Source organism: Puntigrus tetrazona, chromosome 9 (assembly GCF_018831695.1).
Source record: "Puntigrus tetrazona isolate hp1 chromosome 9, ASM1883169v1, whole genome shotgun sequence".
In the NCBI taxonomy this organism is placed as follows: domain Eukaryota; kingdom Metazoa; phylum Chordata; class Actinopteri; order Cypriniformes; family Cyprinidae; genus Puntigrus; species Puntigrus tetrazona.
Window position 1 is genome coordinate 377,363 of NC_056707.1, and position 12,150 is coordinate 389,512.

Below are 12,150 nucleotides of genomic sequence, written 5' to 3' on the forward strand. Positions count from 1 at the left end.
CTCAGCGTGTTATCCTACCCAGCCAAAACCAAAGTCGATCGACGAGGAATCGTAAACACGACCCCAGGAACAATCTACTTGGTGCACGGAGTCAATCTAACCAACTAAAAGCTAACACTGTCATTGCTATTGTTTTATCCTCGCCCGGAGGAGACTCTAATAGCAATCGCAGTCTTGGTACTTAGAAATCCCCATTTAGAAACTCCTAAAAGTATCCTCTAACTTAGGGAAAAGAGACAGTGATAGAGCCTAACCTCCTCCTTCCTTGACCAGGAAAGAGTGTGTTACAAACCCCCCCCCCCCTCTGTCTCTCTCTCTCTCTCCCTCCCTCTCTTACATCTCTTACAGATAGCTCCTCCCTTTCTCCAAAACAAAAAAAAAACGGAGAAGAGAAGAAGGAAGGACCACCTGTTACAGGAGAACGAAACGCCCAGCTATCCCTTCTTCCTGTTCTGTGTTGTCTTCTGTTCTCTGTCGTCCTGTGTGTGTTTACTAATTGTCTCCCCAGAAACGCCAGTTAGAAGCACACCCACCAGAGGATCACAGTTACAGAGAACCACGCCCACCTGACACCTCACATTTAGCATCAACTGACACTACACATCTACACCTCTGTCTTTCCTTGCTGTTGTCTGTTCTACCTTGTTGGTTTGTTATTTTCTTCCAGGTCTGTGTCAGTCACGTTTCCAAATCCCCCTCGCCGCACCAAAACATGTCTCACACAGCAGACAATGTCGGTCACTGGGAAGACTTGGCAACATGGCTAAGTGTTGCAACCAGCAGCCTCCTACCCAAGGCCGCGAAGACGCTAAAGTATCAGACCCAGGAACAGCTGGATGACAACCTAACAAGCCTCATGAAACAGGACCCAAGCCAAGGCTACAAACACAAAGAGCTAGCAAAGATCACCTGCTCCCTAAGTCACACCCTCATCGCTACCCTCAAACTGAGTGACAGGCACGCCGCCGATCTCCAACAGGAGCTGACATGCGCACAGCGACGCATCAAACAGCTGGAACTGGAGGCTCAGGAACAACAGGAAAAGCTGGATGAGGAGAGAAAGGACCCAGAGGAGATCACCACGCTCAAAGCCTTGCTAGCAGCTTCCACACAAGAGGTGAAACAAACCAAAAGAGACTTTGACAATGCTGCCAACAACCTCCAGTACGCAGAACAGCTACTGGAGAAGGCAAAGACGGACATTAGAGACAAGGCCGGCAGAATCAAAGCCCTCGAAACTCACTTGAACGAGTCAAGGAAGGAGATCAGCCGCCTAGAACAACAGCTGGACTACGTCAAAGAGGAATCTGACAGTGTCAAGGAGGAACTCAGACACGCCTACGACCTGCGCGCTGAGCCACCGAGGACACAAGAGGCACCAAAGTCACCCCTGCCAAGTAGGACTGGGTCTCCTGTTCCTGTACAGGCAAGTGAACAAAGGGGGAAAGAGGCGATGCTGAAACACTTACCAGCTCCCTCTGAAGAGACATACCTCGCGAGAAGACCGAGAGAAACGGACCCAGCCAACCAAAGAGCATCACACGGCCTGGACCTAAAAGACCTCGACAAGATCGCCAGGAACATCGTCAAGTTCACCCCAGGTGTGCCAAGTAGTCCAGACGTTCAAACCTATCTACAGGACGTCGAATTCCATCTGGAAGTAAGACCTCACGTCACTGATAAAGATAGACTCTATTTACTGCGAGCAACATCAAGTCCTGATGTACGCAGCTTCCTGGACCGGCAACCAGCTCAGACAAAGGCTGATTACCACCTGCTCCGAGAGGCTCTCATCAATGAATTTGATGACCCAGAGTCAGAACAAGGACTAGTAGCCGCCCTGGAGATCAGACAAGGCCGTCATGAGTCTCCACAAGCCTACTACAGCCGACTCAGGAGAGCATACTTCGGAACTCGCAACGAGCCCGAAATGGAACAAGACATGAACTTTAAGACTCTCTTCCTCAGGAATCTACATCCTGGGGTAAGCCACCATCTAGGCGTGCTTGCATGCCCGCGCACAATGACCATTCAGCAGCTGCGCGACTTAGCACACAAAGCCTACAGCAAACAGAAGATGGCTGCAGAGAAAGGCACTAAAGCTCCGACGGTCCTCGACTTCAACACACAAAGTCACGGACTGCCTCCAGAGGGCGCCCAACATCAAAACAGCTTCAAGCCGTCAAGAAAAGAGTGGAGCGCGTCCAACAGAGAGCAAGACTTCCACGCAGGTACCAGACCCAAGCAGAGAAACGGCCGCTGGGATGGACCACGTGAACGACAGCGCTCGCCTGGACGCCACTGGGAAAAGTCATGGGACAGTTCAAGACCGCAGGAAGGTCAGTGGGAGAGATCGTGGAATCAGTCAACCTCCTTTAGAAACCAAAGGGGGAAGAGCTCCTGGGATGGCAACGGAACCTCCATGGGTAGAGCACAAACACACCCTGGAGCAACCAGCCCGAGGAATCAACGGAAGAACTTTCAAACTGAATCCACACAAGAGCAAAAGACATCACTGTTTTTTAACTCACAAGAACTGAGGAAGAGCATGATGAAAGAGTTTTTCCAGCAAATGAAGGAAGATTGGAAGTGGGAAAAGAAAGAGAAGCCGGATTCAGCCTGACTGGCAGCCGGACGAGACAGCAGCGACCACCCGACCCAACCAGACACGGAGAATAGCACTTCCTCCCCGCACACTTAAAGAACCATAATGACCATAACTTCAGATAGACGAGAAATCCTACCTGAAACCCCAGCAATCGAGTTAGCCCCTAACTCACCACATGATGCTTCAAACCACGGCATCATCCAACAAACACCTGCCGCTGAAACCACTCTGGTTCCTGAAAGTGCTGTCCTGGTCGTCTGCCACTCGTCCGAAGAACTGCAGATCAGCCCTGATATCTTCCCCATCTCATCCCAAACTCCAGTCCCTCAACTCCTGGGTGATCTCATTGAGAGAGGTATAGCAAGAAAGTTTTACCTCTCCGTCATCATCGAACGCCACATCAGGGTCGAAGCCCTTCTGGACACAGGAGCTGACATCACACTAATGTCAGCAGAACTCCTCGAAAAAATCCAGGAAGGAGCAAAGACATTAAATGGCCCCCTCGAACTTCAAAGATGTGAGCTGAACCTTCAAGTATACTCCCACACGGGCCTACAACTGACACAGGTGGCTCCAATTCACCTAACTGTGGGTCCGATGAACCTCATCCACCCAGTCTACATCTCACCCCTAAAGACTTACCCACTGCTAATCGGAAAGGACCTGCTTAATCGCTTTAAGCCACTAATAGACTTTAAGCACTTGAAGTTGTGGACACAAGTCCGTGAACCTCTGCCCTTCCAGTCAGTAAACTCTCAGGAGTTGCAGTGCCAAGCCACAGACACCACTGCCCGTTTACAGACTGCCGAGGCAATGTCAAGGTCACAAGCAATTTCAAGTTCAAGCAGCAAGAACCACGACAAAGACTTCAACGACCTAACAGATGCCCTCGCTAAAGCAGGTGCATTACATGGAGAGTCCTGGACGTCACATTCCCACCCACCCAACCCAGCTGTGGCAACCATCACCCACCGCCAACACGCCACTGGCGTTGCGAACCCCACCTCCTCCCGTACCTCCATCTCACCCCAGTTTGCTGCTGACGATCTCAGTACCCTTCAAGTGTCGGATCCAGCACTGCAAACCATCACCGCACACATTTCTGACTCTGCTACCGCCCCCGTTTCTGCCTTCGACCTAGCCAACTCCTCTGACCTCCGCCACCTGCACTCCATCAAGCACATGCTGCATCTCAAAGACGGCGTTCTCACGTATGTCCCTGAGCCACTCGCTACGCCACGGCTCGTAGTGCCTCAGAGCCAAAGGGGGATAATGTTGACATACGCCCACGATGCACCATGCGCTGGACACCATGGCACCAAGGCCACCTATGAGACACTCAAACAAGTGGTATACTGGCCTGGCATGCAGCAAGACGTGGCGCAATACGTGAAAGGATGCCTGGTCTGTTGCCAGTTTCAACCAGCGAATGCAAATCACACCACTGCAAAGGAAAGGAATGACCTTCCCATGGTCGGACCTCCAAATAGACTGGGTAGGACCCCTGCCACGGTCGACACGAGGTAACAAGTACTTCCTCAATGTGGTCTGCGAGTTCACAAAGTGGATAGAGTGCCTCCCAGCTCCGAATGACACGGCAGAAACAACAGCCTACCTCTTAATGAACCATATCTTCTCAAGATTTGGACTGCCCTTGAGTGTCAATTCAGACCGAGGAACTCACTTTACCACTGAGGTCATGCAAGAAATGTGGAAACTCCTGGGTGTGCAAGCCAAACTGCACATAAGCCACCACCCCATCTCTTCCGGACAAGTGGAACGTGCCAACAAGACAGTGGTCAGCATGCTGAAGAAGTACGTGTCTGCCAATCAGAAGGATTGGGATGTCAAACTTCCCCTGGTACTAATGGCCATCAGGTCCACTCCTCACGGTCCACCGGAGTACCCCATTGAAATGATGACGGGAGCGCGATGACACTACCCTTACATCTGCTGTACCAACCCGGTGACATGAACCTTGTCACTGCCTACACCACGCACCAGTACCTAGAAGAGTTGCATCAGCACCTGAGAACGACTTTCGCCTTTGCACAACAACAACTCCAAAGCAGCGCGGAAGGTCGTAAGGCTTACTACGACAGGAAGGCCTCATATCAGGAACTTGAGGTCGGAGACAAAGTGTGGTATTACAGTTTCGCCCAACCACGGCCGAACACCCCTCATCGATTGTCAAAGAAGTTCCTGTGTGACCATTGTTTGTTGTCCTAACCTCACTCAATGTCCTTGTGTCCCTTGTCTTTTCCCTTCTCTTTCTCTCTCTGTTTCCCTTTTCCCCTCTAGGCCCTTTTACAGGAACACCCTTAACCATTCCCTCACATCAGGTCCTGACAATAAGATTGACTCCCCGCACCAAGTCCATAGATTGAGCGCAAATGTCGTATCAAGTTTCTCACCCGATCTGCCCAAATTCCAAATTTCTGCACCACAGTTCAGTTAGCGATGGAAATGTTGTTTGTGGATGTCTGTTCTCTCTGTCCATTGTTCCAGTGCCCGATGACGTTCGCAACGGGAACCTCATCGCGCAAAAGGGGGATATGTGGGGCCTTGATGAACAGACACGAACCATAAAAGGGGGAATCACTCTAGAACCAGGTCGTAAAATCGCGCATCCTCCACACCCCGGACCATAAAGGCAATCAAGATGGTCCACAGAGCGATGCAGAGCGCCGACAAACATTCTCAAGGGACCAAACATTCTCAAGGGACTGTCGCTGCAGTGAGCTCGGCCTATCCGAGAGTACCCACGTCAAGATTGGGATGATTGAAAACGCAACATCTGGTCGACAGCGCGATAACCCCGTTCTGTGCACTGACCTGGGACCAGTTCTACCAAGCCACCAAGTCAAAAGGTGATAAGACTCCCGCAGTGAATCAACGTGGTCAGGACAGCCTCACATTTTCAACCCCCCCCAGGGAGGTTTGCTCTGTCCCAACATACATTCCTTAAAAGCTCGCCTTTTTCCTTTTAGCTACAATAAAGGAACGGCCAGGACACACATAAAACTACTAAACGAACAAACGAATGTATGTAGGAACCGCTATATACTCGTTAAATAATCCTCTAACAGAGAGCGTTCCATAAGCGCCAGATAATGCATGTTTGATATCAAATTGAAGCTTACGATGTTTCCAATATCGTGATGAATGAATATATGTGTTTGTGCAATGCACAACAGTGTATTCCACTTATAAGCTTTTGATAGGGAACAGAAGTGCAGAATGTCAATTCTAACTGGGATAAAGTATGCACGAAACCAGAGTCGAAAGCAGGCGTGGACACGCCCCTTTCGACCTCGGGATTGGACAACTGCCCAGGGCACGGCCCAAAACTTGCACCTCAAAACGCAGGAACAGAGCTCTCTGAGTTGAGAAGAGTCGGAGTCGAGTCGAGAAGAACTTCTTCGGAACCACAGGGAGTCGCAGGGAATTCGGGTCGCTGCAGGAATCGCCAAGGAAACGGAGAAACTTCGGAACTGGGAGAAGTTAGAAGACTCTGAACAAGAACGACCCGATACCCTCGACTCCGGTCCGCTCCGTCACATCACTCCACGGACACTCACTGCCCTTTCCATAACCAACTCGGTTCATCCAAAGCGAACCACCAAGCTAGAGAGACTCCATTCGAACGGCCCAGGAAAGCCCCCACGTCATCCCAAGGACGAGCCTGACCAATCAGCAAGCCGGGATTTCCCCAGACAAGCCGAGTGGTAAAACTACCTTTTCATCTCTTGACTGAATCGGCGCAGACACATATAAGCAAGCTAAAACCTAACTTTGCTTTGTTGGTGCTCTTAGTCCGATCTCAGAACTAGCTAGCAGACTTTGGACAGACAATTATCCATCTTCCCTTCCAACCCGTGAATGTGTGTATGAATGTATGTGTATGTGTGTGTATGTTTAGTCTTCTCAGTGTAGTCGTGTCAATTAGTAGGTACTGTTTAATAAATTTTGTTTCATTATTACGAATTCTCGTTTGTGTGTTATGTAACTGGAAAGTCAAACTCATGCCCAGATCCGTTGTTACCTGCTCGAGGTAAAGCGAAGATCAGATAAACGAGTAAAGTCCAATTGATTTATTTTGCTGATCACAGAGTAAATTCATATTGGTAACATACATTTAAATTGCCCTAAAACGCTGGACGTATTAGCTGATTTAAAGGTGTATTTGAATTACATACTAACGTGAATCTTTTAAGATTCAATTCCCCAAACTTGAATTAAGAGCGAATTCAAGTGATAATTCACAATTATCATAATCATAATTAATTAAAATTAGGTGTGAAAACCCTACAACATGTATTCAGTAAAGTGTTGAAAATGGACCTAGAAGACCTCCAGTTAAAGAGTATATTAATTCAGTATGTTGATGACCTTTTGATCTAATCTAATAGTTTAGAACAATGTCATCAAGATTCAATTAAGGTGCTTAAAAAATTGGCAAAGGGAGGCCACAAAGCCTCCAAAGAAAAGATACAATATTGTCAATCACAAGTTGAATACTTGGGTTGCATTATTGCATATGGGACTAAAGCAATCTCACCAAGTCAGTTAGAAGGGATAAGTAAAGCCCCAAAACCTCAAACAGTAGGCCAAATGCTGACCTTTTAGGAATGACTGGATTTAGTGCAGAATGGATAGAAGACTATGCTATCAAAACTGCCCCATTAAGAACGCTAACTAAAGTAATAGGACAACAGAACTTAAAAGAATATCTGATATGGAACACTGATGCATCAGTAGCCTTTGAATCCATCAAAAGAGAATTACAAACAGCACCAGTACTTACTCACCATAATTATGACAATGTGTTTCATCTTTATGTAGCCAACAGAAAAGACAGATATGCATCAACAGTACTAATGCAAGATACCTGTAGTGGTCGGAAGAAGCAACCAATAGCATATTAAAGTACAAAACTAGACAATGTAGCACAAGGCTACCCTCCATGTTATCAGCAGGGGTTAGCTGCAGTGTATGCTATGTATGAAAAAGCATCAACAATAACAATGGGATATCCAGTTGTTATTTACACACATCATAAAATAGTGGAACTGTTGGAAAGAGGAAAATTTGTTTTGACCCAAGCAAGATGCTTGCAGTATTCCGTATTGCTAACATACCCAGACATTACTCTTAAACGCTGCTTGACAAATAATCCAGATGATTATATTCCCTTGGATGGTGAAGGAGAACCACATGAATGCGTAGCTGAATCATTAGCATTCACACATTTGAGACCAGATCTTGAATCTAATCCTATCTGGAAAGCAGATGTGGATTACTTTGTGGATGGGTCATGTTACAGGGACCATCTAGGTAATCATGCAGGTTATGCCATAGTCAGAAGAGAAGGGAAAAATTTTGTGCTCACTGACTTGCAACATTGTGACCAACCATGCTCAGCACAGTTAGCAGAACTTAAAGCCCTAACAGCAGCTTGTTTACTGGCAAAAATTAAGGTGGCCAATATCTTCACTGATTCGGCTTATGCTCATGGAATATGTCATTTATTTGGAGCAGTGTGGAAGCAAAGAGGATTCAAGAAAAGTGATGGAGCACCAATACAACATGGAGAGCAGATTGTTAAGCTGATCTCAGCCATGATGCACCCAAGGAAACTGTCCATTGTAAAATGTCAAGCACACAAAAAAGGCAATGACTTTGTAATACAAGGTAATAATGCAGCTGATTTGTACGCAAAGCAAGCGTCAGGTTGTCAAGTTGCAGTGATGGCCCCTACAGTACTAATACAACCAGACCCTCAATTGGCAGACCTGGTTCGTATTCAGGAGCAGGCCACACAAGCTGAACAAACATTATGGCAACAGATTCCTGATGCACATGGATTTGATCATTGTGCACGAGGAGAAGTTATAAGAACAATCAAAAGGCAAGGGTACTGGTCGCCTTATTTACAAGCCATGGTTGATAACTTTTTAGCTGAATGTGAGATCTGTGCACAAAACGATGTAAGAAAAGGAACTACAACACCTTTGTCTTACATACCAACACCTGAAGGTCCGTTTAAACATCTAGTACTGGATTATGTGGACATGATTAAGTCAGTCAGAGGAAAAAGGTACATGCTAGTAATAATTGATCGGTTTAGCCGTTGGGTAGAAGCAGTGCCATCTCCAGATCAAAGCGCTCATACAGTGATTAAATTCTTGACCAGAGAAGAGATACCACGATTTGGAATTCCATCACAAATCAGTTCAGACAATGGCTCGGCATTTGTGCAACGAACTGTCAAAATGGTGTTACAACAACTCTGAATAAAACAGACGTTAGGATGTGTTTATCACCCTCAATCACAAGGAATGGTAGAAAGGGTTAATGGAACCTTCAAAGCAAAAGTCAACAAAATATGTGCAGACACAAAGCTCAGTTGGGTAGATGCATTGCCACTTGCACTAATGAGTTATAGAATGCAAACAAACAGGACCACCAATTTGACACCTCATGAAATGTTCACTGGCAGACCAATGCCTGTACCCTTTCTAAGAGGCCCATATGAAGGTCCTTCATTAGAACAGCTGCAATTAGAATTACGGTCATACATGAGACAATTAACTGCGATACATAAAGCCATCTACTTACAGGAGCAGAGCAAAGTACCCAGACCTGAAGAAGAGACACCCTTCCAGTAATACCAGGTGACCATGTGTACCTCAGAGTGTTCCGACAGAGGTGGCACGAACCACGACGAGAAGGACCATGTAAAGTAACAAAAGCCACACCTACAGCAGTACAGGTAGAAGGAAGCACAACTTGGTATCACTTGAACCATTTCACCAAAGTGTCCAAAGAACAACAAACTAACATAGACAATGAAAATGAGAGAGCTCATATTGATAACTCTGGTCCTGATTTACCTCCAGAACTCTCTACCTCAAGCACAGAGCAACCCACACAATAATAGTTTTACAAATAGAAACCAATCATACCTCAACCAATCCCAGATAGATCTTCAAAGGGGAAGCAAACGAACAAGCTTTGATAGCCACACAGTTACCTCTACGAAACCAAACCAGCACTAACTCGTCATCGATTTTGAAAGGAATTAAAAGATCTACTAACAAAAACCTCACCATAGTTGCTATAAGCCGTGAAACAAGTGATGAGGAAATCCCAACTGACAGTTTACTAGAAAAGGCAAATGATAATGAAATGATAATGAATGGTATAGGTGGGCAAAATATACTGTAAAAGAAGCAATTTGTTAAATATTTCAATGAAGAAATATGGGGAGATGAATGCAAACGATTAGATGTGAGAATCAGTGACTCAAATATAGAGACATCTATATCCTTTTCTATAAACTACACACTGAAATATGAATGCTACAGTCAACCCAATGGATTAATTGATGTCGGAAGATTTGAGGAAAAATGTAAGGTAATCTGGCACCTTGATAGAGAAAAATACAATGATCCAACAGTATACATATTTCAAGAAGGAGGAATGGCGATCGCAAGTTTAAAAGACAATTTTACTGTAATAGAAACACCAAGATGTTTTGATAAATCTGTAAAAGGGTGTCTGGACAACTGCGAAAATCAAACTCTAACACCTCCAGTACGAGCAATTTACAAAGAGCAAGCCCAAGCCATTGCTGACTTTTATTGGATATGTGGAGGAAAGAAATTACAACCCACCTTACCAGCTAAATGGAAAGGACTATGCGTCAGAGTTAAGTTGATACAAGAAACAACAATTGTTGATTGGGAAAACGGTAATACAGAGAATCCTCCAACAGAACAAACCCAAAGACAGCGCAGAAATATCAAAAGATACGAAACAGACCCACGAGTATATTGGACATTGGACAACCAAGAGGCATCCCACACCAATTTAAAGCCAGAAGTGAGGTCAAAGCTGGATTTGAGTCATTGATTTTACACATAACAGTAAACAAAAATGTTGAATGGATTAATTACATTTATTATAATCAGCAACGATTCATCAATCATACCGATGATGCTTTAAAAGCACTAGGAGAACAACTTGACCCCACAAGTAGAATGGCTTATCAAAATAGATTGGCGTTAAATTGGCTATTGGTAGACAAAGGTGGAGTATGTGTTATGTTTGGAGATGAGTGTTGTACTTTTATTCCTAATAACACAGCACCAAACGGATCCTTCACACGGGCAATGGAGAGACTGAAGGGACTTAGACTCAAACTTAAAGCAAACGCTGGAAGAGATCTAACTTTTGGAAACTGGTTTGACAATCTTCTGTATAACTGGAAAAGTTGGATAACAAAATTGGGAATAATAGCTGCTATCATACTAGCTGTGTGTCTCTATTATTATGCTGTGTCTTTCCTATTCTCAGGTCTATGATTGTGCATGCAGCTGCCAGACAGATGGTCAACATAACTGTGGGAGAAAAAAAACTAAACAGTGTTACACTGATGTAGAATTAGAAAAAGTAGATGGAATATGGTAAATGGGGTTGCCTTTTTGATTTGGGAATTATTTTGATGTTTTGTCATTTGAAAGAGAGGGAGAGAGTGTATACATTGTAACTGAGAAGGAAGAACTCACACTAGAATATGAAGAGTTAACGAGGAATTGGGTAGTATAGGCAGGTAGTTAGAGGGTGTTTTGTTTGTTATGTTTATGATTTGGCATTTACCCCTATATTGTTGTATCTATATAACCTATGAATCAGATATAAGAGTAGCTATAGAACCACACATCTTCTCCATGCAACCCAAAAAACCCCATTACCCTTGAACACCTGGAACGTTTGGACCTCTGTGGACAAGCTGACAATCAACGAACACTGGCAACCACAGACCAAGCTACTTGAACTCTATTCACGACCTCACAAAAGAAAATCTTAAGCTGACTGTTGAATGACTTATTGAATATGTAACCTGTGTGTTAATGTTTGAATAACTTGTGAAGGAGTATATATGCATGTTTATATATAATTGAATGTGTACAGTCCCCAAAGAGGAAAGATGAATAGAGGTGTAGTCTTTTTTGACTCTACTCAAAGGAAAAAGAGGAGTTTTTTTGGCTGCACTCTCTACAGGAGTATTCTTGCATAAGGTGGTCCTTTATAAAACAAGTGGCCTAGTTAGGCGCAATATCCCTTATGATGACTCTCTTATGTGACAATACTCTTGAACAAGGAAGGTATGAGACTTAATAAAGTCTCAGAGAGGGGATTTGACAAAGTTTTCCTTCAGCTTTATTTTATAATTTCTATACGTTTATGAGTTAACTACATGTTACTTTTGTGCCATTCTTAAACATAATGGTGTCATTCTTAAACATAATGGTGTCTGCTGCTAGAAGATTGCGTGCAAAGGCAGTTGGGTCTGCAAGACACAAATCAACTGGTAAATCCAAAAGGTCAGAAGTCACCAATTTCTCATAGAAAGAAACCATAAATAAGGAGAGCCTCATGTCAAAACACACACACACACACACACACACAGACCCTATGGAACAGACAAAAGACAAAAAGACAAAAATGCCCTAAGATTGAACTCAGCTGCTCTA

At 44.8% G+C, this 12,150-nt stretch overlaps 1 protein-coding gene across 1 annotated transcript; it reads left to right on the forward strand.

Annotated features, from left to right (window-relative positions):
- The first annotated feature begins 712 nt into the window (after positions 1-712).
- Positions 713-2,662, forward strand: LOC122351407. Its single transcript, XM_043248466.1, has 3 exons — positions 713-1,397; positions 1,536-2,310; positions 2,353-2,662. The coding sequence occupies exons 1-3, from the start codon at positions 713-715 to the stop codon at positions 2,621-2,623; spliced, it is 1,731 nt and encodes a 576-aa protein (XP_043104401.1). The 3' UTR covers positions 2,624-2,662.
- The last annotated feature ends 9,488 nt before the right edge of the window (positions 2,663-12,150 follow it).